The sequence below is a fragment of the Scyliorhinus torazame genome, chromosome 9, assembly GCF_047496885.1.
Source record: "Scyliorhinus torazame isolate Kashiwa2021f chromosome 9, sScyTor2.1, whole genome shotgun sequence".
Classification (NCBI taxonomy): Eukaryota; Metazoa; Chordata; class Chondrichthyes; order Carcharhiniformes; family Scyliorhinidae; genus Scyliorhinus; species Scyliorhinus torazame.
The window spans coordinates 14597236-14612346 of NC_092715.1; the positions used below are offsets into that span (position 1 = coordinate 14597236).

The 15111-nt window shown below is 54.3% G+C and overlaps 1 protein-coding gene across 3 annotated transcripts in view; it reads left to right on the plus strand.

Annotated features, from left to right (window-relative positions):
* Window positions 1–15111, plus strand: part of c9 (complement component 9) — a 132857-nt gene that overhangs the window by 21088 nt on the left and 96658 nt on the right. For all 3 annotated transcript variants that reach the window (XM_072515614.1, XM_072515616.1, XM_072515615.1), the window contains exon 4: window positions 13537–13678. In XM_072515614.1, coding sequence (XP_072371715.1) covers window positions 13537–13678 — 142 coding nt within the window. The remainder of the gene's footprint in view (window positions 1–13536; window positions 13679–15111) is intronic.

Below are 15111 nucleotides of genomic sequence, written 5' to 3' on the forward strand. Positions count from 1 at the left end.
CTAAGGTCAGGCCTTTAATTTTAAGAAGCTGCTGGCGTAGGCCACTGGAGGCAACGCCAAAAACGATCTGGTCCCGGATCATGGACTCTGAGATGGTGTCGTAACCGCAGGACTGCGTGAGTTTGCGGAGGTGCGTCAGGAAGGACTGAAAGAGATCATCCTTACCTTGCAGGCGCTGCTGAAAGACATACCTCTCAAAGCTTTGATTGACCTCAACGTTGAAGTGCTTGTCGAGCTTGAGGAGGACCGTGTCATACTTAGCTTTGTTCTCGCCTTCCGCGAACACCAAGGAGTTGTATACATGGATGGCGTGCTGACCTGCGGTAGTGAGGAGCATAGCAATCTTTGTTTCGTCCGAGGCGCCCTGTTTTTCATTGGCTTGCATGAACAGTTCGAATCGCTGCTTGAAGAGCTTCCAATTGGTGCCCAGGTTCCCAGCGACTTGCAGCGGCTGCGGTTTGTTGTGGGTGTCCATGGCTCAGGATGGCAGATTTGCCGGTAGGTATCGATTCACTCCTGGTATCATGAGGTGTTGGGTGCTCTGAGGTACAGACGAACCAACACGGTTGCGATTGGTACAACGCAGTTTTACTCCATCTAACTATCTATACATCTGACTTGGTACTCAGCACGTTGTGACTGTGTGAGTGTCTTGCTAATGAGGCCCTGGCCCTGTCCTGTCTCCAGATGGACTGCCCAGGAAGTGTCGTGTTTCTTGTCTTATACTGTGTCTGCTCTTGTCTGTGATTGGCTGTCGTGTTATGTGTGCTAATTGGCCCGTTGGTCTGTCTATCATTATGTATGTGTTATGATGTATGTTTGAATATCATGACACCCTTTACATATTTTGTACCTTGCAATGTGAGCACCTTCATTCTTTGAAACTTTAGAGAATTCAGGCCCAGTTTTCCCAACCTCCCTTCACAGGGCAGTCATCCCCGGAACAAGTTTGATGAACCTTTGTTGCTCTCCCTCTCTGCCAATAACGTCCTTTCTGAGGCAAGAGGACCAAAACTGCACACGTTGCTTCAGGTGAGGGCTAGCCAAGGTTCCATACAGATGAAGCAAGATTCTGCTACACCTGTACTGAAATCTACCTGTGATAACGGCTAACGGCTCATTAGTCTTTCTAATTGCCTGCTGCACCTACATGTTGGGTTTCAGTGACTTGATAAGGACCCCTAGGTCCCTTTGTACATCTACACTTTCTAATCTCTCTCCGTTTAACAAATACTCTGCATATAATAATAATAATAATAATCTTTATTGTCACAAGTAGTCTTACATTAACACTGCAATGAAGTTACTGTGAAAAGCCCCTCGTCATAGAATTTCATAGAATTTACAGTGCAGAAGGAGGCCATTCGGCCCATCGAGTCTGCACCGGCTCTTGGAAAGAGTCGCCACACTCCAGCGCCTGTTCAGGTACAAGGAGGGAGAATTCCGAATGTCCAAATTACCGAACAAATACTCTGCACACCTGTTCCTCTGACCAAGGACCTGACATTATTCCACATTATATTCCATCTGCCATGATCTTGCCCACTTGTCCAAATCCCCTCGAAGCCGCTTTGAATTTCCCTCACACTCACATTCCCATCGAGCTTTGCATCATCCACAAACTTGGAATGATGCAAATTGATCGAAATCATTGATACGTATTGTGAACAGCGGGGGGTTCAAGACTGTGTTAGTTAGCGGATGCAGTCAGCAATATCTTACAAATACGTTAGGTGTCCGTTATGACTGAGGATAGCCCCTGTCTAGCCAATATGAGGACTTGTAGTTCACGCTGGAAAATCTTTGCTTTGCCTAATTGAATGTATCTGACGCCGAACACAATCGCTAATCAATGCACTGTTTCAATTAACCAGCTAAATGAATGCTGCACCATATGGGCTAGAGGTGGGCTGGGAGGCGAGGGAATGTGGGGGTGGAGTTCCCCTTCTCTTCACACTGCCAAGGCACTCTGCCATCAGTGGAGATAGGTGTGGGGTGGCCCTTCTTCCAAGAGGTCATTGAGCCACACAATTCCTGGTCTTGATTGCTGTGCAAACTGCTCAGAATTGCTTTTCCTTTCAATTCCTAGGCTCTATTAAAATAGCATCAATCGTTTGGTTTAACTTTGAAGGCTGCTATCCCCCTTTAAATCTAGTCACTGCAATTGTCTCATTAACTCAGAACACTTTGTTTACTCTTCCTTGAATTCTTCTCAACAATACCTTGGTCTCTATTCACTTAACTCCAGACATCTTTAACATTCTTTGTTAACATTTAACATTTAACTCCAACTTCTTCGATCGGGCAGGAGATTAAGAAGTCTGAGAACACACACGAACAGACTCAAAAATAGCTTCTTCCCCGCTGTTACCAGACAGGCTTCGTCTGTTCCCAGCCTTTTAGCCCTGACAAATGCCTCCTTTTTCTTTTTGACGAGGCCTACAATATCACTCGTCATCCAAGGTTCCCGAAAATTGCCGTATTTATCTTTCTTCCTCACAGGAACATGCCGGTCCTGTATTCCTTTCAACTGCCACTTGAAAGCCTCCCACATGTCAGATGTTGATTTGCCCTCAAACATCCGCCCCCAATCTATGTTCTTCAGTTCCCGCCTAATATTGTTATAATTAGCCTTCCCCCAATTTAGCACATTCATCCTCGGACCACTCTTATCCTTGTCCACCAGTACTTTAAAACTTACTGAATTGTGGTCACTGTTACCGAAATGCTCCCCTACTGAAACATCTACCACCTGGCCGGGCTCATTCCCCAATACCAGGTCCAGTACCGCCCCTTCCCTAGTTGGACTGTCTACATATTGTTTTAAGAAGCCCTCCTGGATGCTCCTTACAAACTCCGCCCCGTCTAAGCCCCTGGCACTAAGTGAGTCCCAGTCAATATTGGGGAAGTTGAAGTCTCCCATCACCACAACCCTGTTGTTTTTACTCTTTTCCAAAATCTGTCTACCTATCTGCTCCTCTATCTCCCGCTGGCTGTTGGGAGGCCTGTAGTATACCCCCAACATTGTGACTGCACCCTTCTTATTCCTGATCTCTACCCATATAGCCTCACTGCCCTCTGAGGTGTCCTCTCGCAGTACAGCTGTGATATTCTCCCGAACAAGTAGCGCAACTCCGCCTCCCCTTTTACATCCCCCTCTATCCCGCCTGAAACATCTAAATCCTGGAACGTTTAGCTGCCAATCCTGCCCTTCCCTCAACCAGGTCTCTGTAATAGCAACAACATCATAGTTCCAAGTACTAATCCAAGTGGAGGGGTGGGAGAATGTCTTCTGTTCAGGTCATTTGTGACCCATGAAGGCAACACCACAGCAGTGACCATCCCCCAGACAATCCCGCTGCCCCCCCCAACAGCTCTCACCAGGGTCTGCCTGACTGTACCCTGTCCCCCAGACCCAACTTACATGGTTAGGCGGGCAGCATGGCTGTTAACTGCATGTTAGCTGTGGTGTTGCCGATTGGCAGGTGGGATAGGTGCGAGTGGTGTTCAAGAGGGCCCAGGGGCCACGCGCACATGACCTGGTCCTGTCCCAAATTGGTGGGTTTTTAGGGATTTTTTTTTTCAGCAGCATATGGGCAATGTTGAATGTTGATTTGAAGCCCTGTCCACTAGCAGCTGCATTTCGGGTGTCGGATCAGCTGGAGGTGAGGCCTGGTGCGGGGGCGAACGCCCTGGCACTCGCCTCGTTGATTGCTTGGCGGTGGGTTCTGCTGTGTTGGAGGCAGGCATCGCCACCTAGCGCCTCAGCCTGCCTGGGTGACGCGATGGAGGTCCTGTCCCTCGAGAAGGCCAGGTTTACTGTGAGGGGGCCAACTTGTTGGGTTCTACCGTAGATGGCGTCAGTTCATATTGCACTTCAAGGAATTGATTACTGTGAGCTGTTCGTGGGGGGGGGGGCGGGGGGCTAGTTGGGTTGGATTTTCGTTAAGGGATTTTGTTGCAGTTGTTGCCTGTTTATTTCGATGGTGTTGACACGTGTTACTTTTATTCTGCTTTGCAAATGTTCAATTAAAATATTAAAAGTTCAATAAAAATATTTGCAAAAATAAGATATGCGGATAGTAATTCGAACACTTATAAAGAGAGACTGCTGTGTCATGGGGGTAATAGGTGTAGAAAGACAGACAAATGTAATGCTGGATCCTGGGAATGAAACACATATTAAAATGAGTATTCGTGTCTTGTTTCATACTTCGCCACCCAGCTTGGCATTGATGTAACAATGGCATCCTTGTATTCCAGCTACACCAGGAAGTTTACCTGTGGCCACAGGCAGGTGAGTTCTTGCGAATCGGGAGTGCCCTTTAACTCTTTGAGGCGATCGCTGACCCATATTGTCAGAGGTCTAACTGTGTCCCCTGAAAGTGTGTCTACCATTTGGGGGAATATAAAGAGGCGCAGGATTCTGGGAGGGGGGGGATCTTTGCTAGTTCCTCACCCAGTAACGAGCTGAGTGGTTTTGGTCTGTTTGTGACCTTGATGCTAATGAGAAAGTCTAGAAATTTCTCGTATGGTCATATGACCACGAGGACCTCCTTTTCTATGATGGTGTATCTCGTCTCCATGGCTGAAAATCCAACCGGAAGTGTAATAAACTGGTCAGCAACTTCCATCCAGCAGTTGCTGGTATAGGACCCATCCCAGACCTGTGGACAAAGTATCTGCTGCTATAGTGGTGGGGCTGGGCTAGGCTTGACTGGGCTGGGCTAGGCTGGACTGGTCTGGACTGGGCAGGGCTGGAGTGGGCTGGGCTAGGCTGGGCTGGGCTGGACTGGTCTGGACTGGGCTAGACTGGTCTGGACTGGGAAGGACTGGACTGGTCTGAACTTGATTGGCAGGGCTGGGCTAGGCTGGGCTGGCCTGGGCTGGACTAGGCTGGGCTGGGCTGGACTGGTCTGGACTGGGCTAGACTGGTCTGGACTGGGAAGGACTGGACTGGTCTGAACTTGATTGGCAGGGCTGGGCTGGGCTGGGCTGGCCTGGGCTGGACTAGGCTGGGCTGGGCTGGACTGGTCTGGACTGGGCTAGACTGGTCTGGACTGGGAAGGACTGGACTGGTCTGAACTGGACTTGGCAGGGCTGGGCTAGGCTGGACTGGTCTGGACTGGGCAGGGCTGGAGTGGGCTGGGCTAGGCTGGGCTGGGCTGGACTGGTCTGGACTGGGCTAGACTGGTCTGGACTGGGAAGGACTGGACTGGTCTGAACTTGATTGGCAGGGCTGGGCTAGGCTGGGCTGGCCTGGGCTGGACTAGGCTGGGCTGGGCTGGACTAGTCTGGACTGGGCTAGACTGGTCTGGACTGGGAAGGACTGGACTGGTCTGAACTGGACTTGGCAGGGCTGGGCTAGGCTGGACTGGGCTGGGCTGGGCTGGGCTAGACTGGTCTGGACTGGGCTGGGCTGTGCTGGGCTAGGCTGGACTGGGCTGGACTGGGCTAGGCTGTGCTGGGCTGGACTGGACTGGACTGGGCTGGACTGGGCTGAACTGGACTGGGTTGGGCTGGGCTGGACTGTACTGGGCTGGACTGTGCTGGGCTGGACTGTGCTGGGTTGGACTGGGCTGATCTGGACTGGTCTGGACTGGACTGGGCTGTGCTGGGCTGTGCTGGACTGTGCTGGGCTGGACTGAGCTGGGCTGGGCTGGGCTGGGCTGGGCTGAGCTGGGCTGAGCTGGGCTGGATTGGACAGGACTGGGCAGGGCTGGGCTGGACTGGGCTAGGCTGGGCTGGGTTGGACTGGACTGGGCCGGGCTGGGCTGGGCTGTGCTTGACTGTGCTGGACTGTGCTGGGCTGGACTGGGCTGGACTGAGCTGGGCTGGGCTGGGCTGGGCTGGACTGTGCTGGTCTGGATTGGGCAGGGCTGGGCTGAGCTGGGCTGAACTGGGCTGGATTGGACAGGACTGGGCAGGGCTGGGCTGGGCTGAACTGTGCTGGATTGGACAGGACTGGGCAGGACTGGGCTAGGCTGGGCTGGGTTGGACTGGACTGGTCAGGGCTGGACTGGGCTGGACTGAGCTAGGCTGGGCTGGACTGTGCTGGGCTGGACTGGGCTGGGCTGGGCTGGGCAGGGCAGGGCTGGGCTGGACTGGGCTGGGCTGGGCTGGGCAGGGCAGGGCTGGGCTGGATTGGACAGGACTGGGCAGGGCTGGGCTGGACTGGGCTAGGCTGGGCTGGGTTGGACTGGACTGGGCAGGGCTGGGCTGGACTGGTCTGAACTGGACTGGGCAGGGCTGGGCTAGGCTGGACTGGGTTGGGCTGGGCTGTGCTGGACTGGACTGTGCTGGGCTGGACTGGGTTGGGCTGGGCTGTGTTTGCCTGGGCTGTGTTGGGCTGGACTGTGCTGGGCTGGACTGGCTGGTCTGGACTGGTCTGGACTGGACTGGGCTATGCTGTGCTGGGCTGGACTGGGCATGGCTATGCTGTACTGTGTTGGACTGGGCTGGGCTGGGCTGTGCTGGACTGGACTGGACTGGGCTGGGCTGGACTGGGTTGGGCTGGGCTGTGCTGGACTGGACTGTGCTGGGCTGGACTGGGTTGGGCTGGGCTGGACTGGGTTGGGCTGGACTGTGCTGGACTGGACTGGACTGGACTGGGCTGGGCTGGACTGGGTTGGGCTGGGCTGTGCTGGACTGGACTGTGCTGGGCTGGACTGGGTTGGGCTGGGCTGGACTGGGTTGGGCTGGACTGTGCTGGACTGGACTGTGCTGGGCTGGGCTGGACTGGGTTGGGCTGGGCTGTGTTTGCCTGGGCTGTGTTGGGCTGGACTGTGCTGGGCTGGACTGGGCTGGTCTGGACTGGTCTGGACTGGACTGGGCTATGCTGTGCTGGGCTGGACTGGGCTGGGCTGGGCTGTGCTGGACTGGACTGGACTGGGCTGGGCTGGACTGGGTTGGGCTGGGCTGTGCTGGACTGGACTGTGCTGGGCTGGGCTGGACTGGGTTGGGCTGGGCTGTGTTTGCCTGGGCTGTGTTGGGCTGGACTGTGCTGGGCTGGACTGGGCTGGTCTGGACTGGTCTGGACTGGACTGGGCTATGCTGTGCTGGGCTGGACTGGGCTGGGCTGGGCTGTGCTGGACTGGACTGGACTGGGCTGGGCTGGACTGGGTTGGGCTGGGCTGTGCTGGACTGGACTGTGCTGGGCTGGACTGGGTTGGGCTGGGCTGGACTGGGTTGGGCTGGGCTGGACTGGACTGGGCTGGTCTGGGCTGGACTGGGCTGGGCTGGACTGTACTGGGCTGGGCTGTGCTGGGCTGGGCTGTGCTGGGCTGGACTGTGCTGGGCTGGACTGGGCTGGATTGGGCTGGACTGGACTGTACTGGCCTGGACTGGACTGTGCTGGGCTGGACTGGGCTGGGCTGTGCTGGGCTGGACTGTGCTGGACTGGGCTGGACTGTGCTGGGCTGGACTGGACTGTGCTGGACTGGGCTGGACTGTGCTGGGCTGGACTGGGCTGGGCTGGACTGAACTGGGCTGGATTGGGCTGGGCTGGACTGGGCTGGATTGGGCTGGGCTGAACTGTGCTGGACTGGGCTGGACTGTGCTGGGCTGGACTGGGCTGGGCTGTGCTGGGCTGGACTGTGCTGGGCTGGACTGGGCTGGGCTGGACTGAACTGGGCTGGATTGGGCTGGGCTGGACTGGGCTGGACTGGGCTGGATTGGGCTGGGCTGAACTGGACTGGACTGGGCTGGATTGGGCTGGGCTGGACTGTACTGGCCTGGACTGGACTGTGCTGGACTGGGCTGGACTGTGCTGGACTGGGCTGGACTGTGCTGGGCTGGACTGGGCTGGGCTGGACTGAACTGGGCTGGATTGGGCTGGGCTGGACTGGGCTGGATTGGGCTGGGCTGAACTGGACTGGACTGGGCTGGGCTGGACTGGGCTGGACTGGGCTGGGCTGGGCTGGACTGGACTGGGCTGGGCTGGACTGGGCTGGACTGTGCTGGGCTGGACTGGGCTGGGCTGGGCTGGACTGGACTGGGCTGGGCTGGACTGGGCTGGACTGGGCTGGACTGGGCTGGACTGGTCATAACGGGTCAGAGTGTCCATGGAGGGCAGCATCACTTCGATGTGAGTGAAAAACTCTCTCGATGGGAGTTGCGGCAGCATGGTGGGTCTTTCTAAAGCAGATGCCTCAAGGGATCTGAGACCTTGCCAGCAGGTTCACCATTGCCGAGAATCTGCTGGTGGTCTGCAAACGAGGCTGGGTTTGGGAGCTGGCGAATAGCTTTAGTTTTCCACGGGTCCATCATGTCAAAGTGATGCAGGAACTGGATTGTTTGGGAAAACCCGAGCTTCTCATTCCGTCTCAGTGCTGCCTCCTGCAGGCACCCCAAGGTCACTGTGGGTCTTGTTTCTCCATCGTTGTACCAAGAAGCAATACATCGTCCGTGTGCCAAATGACCCCTGTCGACCCTGCCCAATGACTGACATCAGTGAAATATCTCCAGCGGCGAGGTGATTCCAAACGGCAGGCGGTTAAAGCAGAATCTTCCAGACGGGGTGATGAATGTGGCCAGCAGGCTTGGCCTGTCGGCGAGGGGGAGATTTCCAAAATCGGCCAGTGGCATCCGGCTTTGGCAACACTCTGCCCGTGGAGAGTTCAGTCAGGCTCGGTTCACCCTGAGGGTGGTTGTGTGACTGTGGGGGCAACCCCCTCATCATGTCCAGCTGCTGTGACGTGAATAGGCTCACGGATTTCGCATTGTCCCTCAGTGTGACCTTGCCTGGATGAGTGCAGCTCCAACAACACTCAAGAAGCTCGACACCATCCAGGACAAAGCAGCCCCACTTGATTGTTCCTCCTTCCACAAACATCCACTCCCTCCACCACCAATGAACAATGGCAGCCGTGTGTACCATCTACAAGACACACTGCAAATGGAGTTTAATGCAGAAAAGTGTGGGGTGATTCATTTTGGAAGGAATAACAGGAAGACAGAGTACTGGGTTAATGGTAAGACTCTTGGCAGTGTGGATGAGCAGAGAGATCTCGCTGTCCATGTACATAGATCCCTGAAAGTTGCCACCCAGGTTGTGAGGGTTGTTAAGAAGGCGTACGGTGTGTTAGCTTTTATTGGTAGAGGGATTGAGTTTCGGAGCCATGAGGTCATGTTGCAGCTGTACAAAACTCTGGTGCGGCCGCATTTGGAGTATTGCGTGCAATTCTGGTCGCCACATTATAGGAAGGATGAGGAAGCATTGGAAAGGGTGCAGAGATTTACCAGAATGTTGCCTGGTATGGAGGGAAGATCTTATGAGGAAAGGCTGAGGGACTTGAGGCTGTTTTCATTAGAGAGAAGGTTAAGAGGTGACTTAATTGAGGCATACAAGATGATCAGAGGATTGGATAGGGTGGACAGTGAGAGCCTTCTTCCTCGGATGGTGATGTCTAGCACGAGGGGACATACCTTTAAATTGAGGGGAGATAGATATAAGACAGATGTCAGAGGTAGGTTCTTTACTCCGCGAGTAGTGAGGGCGTGGAATGCCCTGCCTGCAACAGTAGTGGACTCGCCAACACTAAGGGCATTCAAATGGTCATTGGATAGACATATGGACGATAAGGGAATAGTGTAGATGGGCTTTAGAGTGGATTCACAGGTCGGCGCAACATCGAGGGCCGAAGGGCCTGTACTGTAAATATGAATTGCTTATTGTCACAAGTAGACTTCAAATGAAGTTACTGTGAAAAGCCCCTAGTCGCCACCTTCCAGCGCCTGTTCGGGGAGGCTGGTACTGTGCTGTAATGTTCTATATGTTCTAACTCACCAAGGCTCCTTAGACAGCACCTTCCAAACCCATGACCACTAACATCTAGAAGGACAAGAGCAGCAGATACCTGGGAACCCCACCACCTGGAGGTTCCCCTCCAAGTCACTCACCACCCTGACTTGGAAATATATCGCTGTTCCTTCACTGTCGCTGGGGCAACATCCTGGAACCCCCTCACTAACAGCACAGTGGGTGTACCTACACCTCCAGGACTGCAACAGGTCAAGAAGGCAGCTCACCCACCACCTTCTGAAGGGCAACTAGGGCTGGGCAATAAATGCTGGGCTAACCAGCGACACCCACATCCCGTAAATGAATAAAATAAAAATTTTAAAAGAAGTCCAACAGGACCATAACACTGGATTCTCCACATCCCGACCGGGAAATCGCGTTTGCCGACAGGGCGGAGAATCTGATTTCCCGCACGAGATCGGGACGGGCGCCGGTTCGGTAATTCTCCGCCCCTGAAAAGCGCCATACTCGGGGAGTACGCGACGCCGAGTATTCACCGCCTCAGGCTATTGTCAGAGTCCCGCTCCGCGATGCTCCGTCCCCGACCGGCCGAATCCCCGACGGCGCGGTTCCTGGCGTTCGGGAAACTCGCGAGGCGGCTGCGGACTCAATCTGCGGCAGTCACAGTCGGGGGAGGGCCGATCGGAGGGCGGGGGGGCCTCATTCGGGACAGGGGGCTATGTGTGCGGGCGGTCCGGGTCGTGCCAGTGGCCGATGCGAGGCATTATTATGGCGGTTCAGGTCTGCGGTCTGAGTCCGCCATGGATCACGGCGCGGCCTCTGGAGGCTGCCACCGTGCGTCTGACCCCGATGTGCGGGGGCCGTACCGGCAGCTGGAGACTGCCACCGTGCGTCTGACCCCGATGTGCGGGGGCCGAGTCGGCCTCTGGAGGCTGCCACCGTGCGCATGCGCAGCCTCTGACTCGGATGTGCGGGGGCCGTACCGGCAGCTGGAGCTGCGAGCTCTACGGCAGCTGCCTGCTCGCCCCCTGCAAGGCGGGGAATCGGTGGCCTTTTGACGGCAGTTTTCCTGAAGTAAAAGACCACAGTTTTCACGATGGCGTGGGGACATGGTCCCAAAAACGGAGAATCCAGAACACTGGCTCCTGTGTCCAAGTTTGCGCGAATGCCATTAGCCAAAATGTCTGCATTTTAATATGAAAATCCAGGACCCAATAAGAAAGGCTGTGCGTCCTCTTGGTGTACACTCTCCACCTCGTCTTCCGTGTTCCCACAGGCTATTGAGTTGGATGATCAGCCATCATCTTTGCTCCACGGTCCCTCTACTGGTCAGTTAGGGTATTGCGTCCCTTGGCCTGGGATGTCTGCTCTTTAACGAACTGGACTGCAGGGTCACCTTTGCGCCCCGGTTTGCATTCCCCTCTTGGAATTGACCTGAGCTGCACAGAGTTCAAACAACCAAACAATCTGAAACTTGAGGCAGAAAATGCTGGATAAACTCAGCAGAGTCGGTGGAGAGAGAGAGAAAGAGTTAGCATTTCGGATCTAAATGACAGTTCTGTAGAAGGATCATTGAGATCAGAAACACCGACTCTCCGAGACGCTGCCAGACCCGCGTGCATCCAGCATTTTCTGTCTTTGTTTCAAATTTCCAGCATCGTCGGTATTTTGCTTTTAATTTTCTCTTAACCGTCTGGATAGTTTTCTCCAGAGTTGGATCTTCCTTCACCTGCCGCATACCTGAGAGTGTATCGTCTGTCACCCCTACAACCATCTACCCTGACAAGGTCAGATTTTCCACCTCCGTATTTGCAGCCTTCAGCAATCAGGTCCAGATCACTGTGGGTCAACAGTAAGAGCACAGGTCTCTTAATCCCAGGGTCGTAGGTTCGTGCCTCTACATTGGGCGCCATTGCTTTGGGGTGGCACAGTGCTTAGCACTGCTGCCTCACAGCGCAAAGGATCCGGGTTCAATTCCGGCCTTGGGTCGCTGTCTGTGCGGAGTTTGCAATTTCTCCCGGGTCCGCGTGGGTTTCCTCCAGGGGTGCTCCGGGTTCCTGCCACAGTCCAAAGATTATCATAGAATTTACAGTGCAGAAGGAGGCCATTCGGCCCATCGAGTCTGCACCGGCTCTTGGAAAGAGCACCCTACCCAAGGTCAACACCTCCACCCTATCCCCATAACCCAGTAACCCCACCCAACACCAAGGGCAATTCTGGACACTAAGGGGAATTGATCATGGTCAATCCACCTAGCCTGCACATCTTTGGACTGTGGGAGGAAACCGGAGCACCCGGAGGAAACCCACGCACACACGGGGAGGACGTGCAGACTCCGCACCGACAGGGACCCAAGCCAGAATCGAACCTGGGACCCTGGAGCTGTGAAGCAATTGTGCTATCCACAATGCTACCGTGCTGCTCACCATGTGAAGGTGAGGTGGGGTTACGGGGATAGGGCAGGGGAGTGGGCCTAGATAGAGTGCTGTTTCAGAGGGTCGGGGCTGACCTAATGGGCCGAATGGCCACCTTCTGTGCTGCAGGGATTCTGTGCCTCTCTTGGCTGCTGAACTCGCTGACTAAATTTAACCCTTTCAAGGATTTTGTTTCTTATGGGAAAATAAATCTAAAATTATTTTAGTAATTCATCCATTCAGTGATTAATTGATTCCTTGGGCTGGATTCTCTGTCCCGCCGGGCTACATTTCTGCGTCACCCCGCCGGCGGGATTCTCCGTTACGCCGGCCGGTCAATGGGGTTTCCCATTGTGGGGCGGCCCCACGCCATCGGGAAACCCCCGGGCTGCCGGCAAAATGGAGCATCCCGCCGGCGGGATTTCTAGTGTATGTTCAGCTTTAAGAAGTTGCTGAAATTCAAGATGGTGCTGCCGATAAAAGTTTTAAATTCCAGGATACAGCAAAGGCCTGGGAATCCTTTAAATATTTAAATATTTCTTTGGCCAGAAATTGCCGTGAAAAAGCTGTCGGAGAAATTGGATTCCCAAGGCAGCACCTGACCATGTGGCATCTGAGCTTGGTCAAATCACTGAGAAATAAATTAACTAATGTAGAAGAATTGCAGCTGAAGAATTAGTTTTAATCGCCAGCAAAGACCAGCATTCCCTGTGTTGCGACACTAAAGTGTAGCTCTGAAATGGAGGTGGTTGCATTCAGTCGATCAAATCAGACCTTGAAATTTCTGCCTTCAGCTTCCAAGCCTTTCATTGGAGCTTTTCCCCGGCTGCTTTCCTCTGTAAATCTGCTTCTCCCGGGGTGTTTCGCAGGTGGAAACGCTTCTTCAAATTTTTCTTTCGCCTGCAGGATTTTAGTTCCTCTGCATTTTTGGGGAGGATTTGTTTTTTTCCCTGTTCACTGTCACCAGATTGCAGGCTGGTGGATCCTGTTCAGTGGGCCTCGATGAAGTCTTAAAAGTCTTGAATAGGTTAACTGTATGTAGTTGTTATCTACAAGAATGATGGACATATGTACAATGTATGGGATTGGGCTATTGAGTTGGATGATCAGCCAAGATCGTGATGAATGGGGAGCAGGCTCGAAGGGCCAAAAGGCCTCCTCCTGCTCCTATCTGCTATGTATCTATGTAATAAAGGGTTCAAGCTAGGAGCAGTCTCCATGCTTGCTTGTACACATGGTTCTGTCTGACTGCAGTGCAGGTCATGTGTTCTCTTGCATCACTGTCCAGAGTCCCACATTAACCCTGGATCTGCCAAGTTCTGGTACAATGATATTGAGTGCTCTCCGTTTGTTCTCAAGGACGCTGTGTCAACAGGAGGTTAAGGTGTAACGATGATAATGACTGTGCTGACTACAGCGATGAGGATAACTGTGAATCGTACAACTCTCCCTGTCGAAAATTCTTGGAACCTTTGGAAATAGCACGGACTGCTGGATCAGGGTAAGCAGTGACAATGGGCCTGAGCTTCTGAGGACTGGCAGTTAGTGTCGGAATTCCACTCCGCTCCTAGTTTCCTCGCAACCCGGCTGATCCTTTCCCGCCTGACTGACCGCCTCTGGCCGGCTCAGAGCTGTGTAGGGCAGGGCCTCCCTGAGGGCTTCAGTCGGAGGTGAGGCAGACACTCCCCTCCCCGTCCGTTTTAACAGCATCAGCCGCCATGCGGGGGGTGGAGCCACTTTCAGGATCCACAGGAAATCTCGGTTTGTAAATGGGTGGGATTGGGGTGTGGGGATAGGGTGGTCAGTGGGATGGTGTCGATCAGCAGAGGGTCAATCGGGATGAATGATTGGTCAGGGGTTTGGTGATTAGTGGAGGGGGGTTTCCATCTGGAGGATGGCTGGCCAGTCAGTAGGGTGGGGGGGCCAGTCTTTGGGTGGTTGGGGTCAGTCAGGGTTGGCCAGTTAGTCAACGGGGTGGGCTGCTAAGTGGGGTGAAGGGTCAGTCTGCAGGGTGGGTCAGTCGGGGTTGGTCAGTTAGTCAAGGGGGTGGGCTGGTCAGTGGAGGGGGGCATCAGTCAGAGTTGGTCAAGGGGGTTGACCGGTCAATGAGAGGGGTAAGTCTGCAGGGTGAATCAATCAGGGTTGGTCAAGGGGCAAGCCGGTCAGTGTGGGAGGGTCAGTCTGGGTTGGTCAGTTGGTCAAGGGGGTGGGCCGGTCAATGGGGAGGGGTCAGACTGCAGGGTGAATCAATCGGGGTCGGTCAATTGGTCAAGGGGGTGGGTTGGTCAGTGGGGTCAGTTGGTAGGCAGGGTGGTCCATCAGGCGTGGTTGGTTAATCAGGGGAGTCGGATGGTCTGTAGGAACAGCCGGTTGGTAGCCTATCAGGTTGGAGGGGCTGGGTGCTCAGTTGGGGGGGCAACAGTTTGAGGGGGGGGGAGGGAGGTCAGGACGTGAGTTAGAAGAGTCAGTTGGAGGAGGAGGGTGCTCAGTGGAGGGGGCCAGGTGGTCAGTGGGGGGGGGTTTGGGTGGTCGGTGGAAAGTGGTCAGGTGTTCAGAGGGAGAGCTGTATTGGGGAGGGGGGGTGGGTGGAGCTCCGTAGGCTGTAGTTCCCCAGGTGTTAGAAGGCGTTTTAATTCCTCAAACCCTGCCTGGTTAATTATTGACATCAGTCAGGTCGAACCACCCAAGGTTGGTAACTCAAACCGTACTTTCAATGGTTCAAATTCTGGACAAGTTTGAACATCCCGGAGAATCCTTACCTGGGGACCTGCCAGGGGGAGGGTCCCCCCAGCGCATCGTTGGCGTGCCCCCGGTTAAAGGTCGCAGAAGCTCAGAGGTGACGGGAGAGGCAGATTAAAATAAATGGTCAAATGAAAAAGCAGCAAAATTGGGAAATGAAGGCTACTGCTCACTGAACTGGTCTTGTAGACCTCA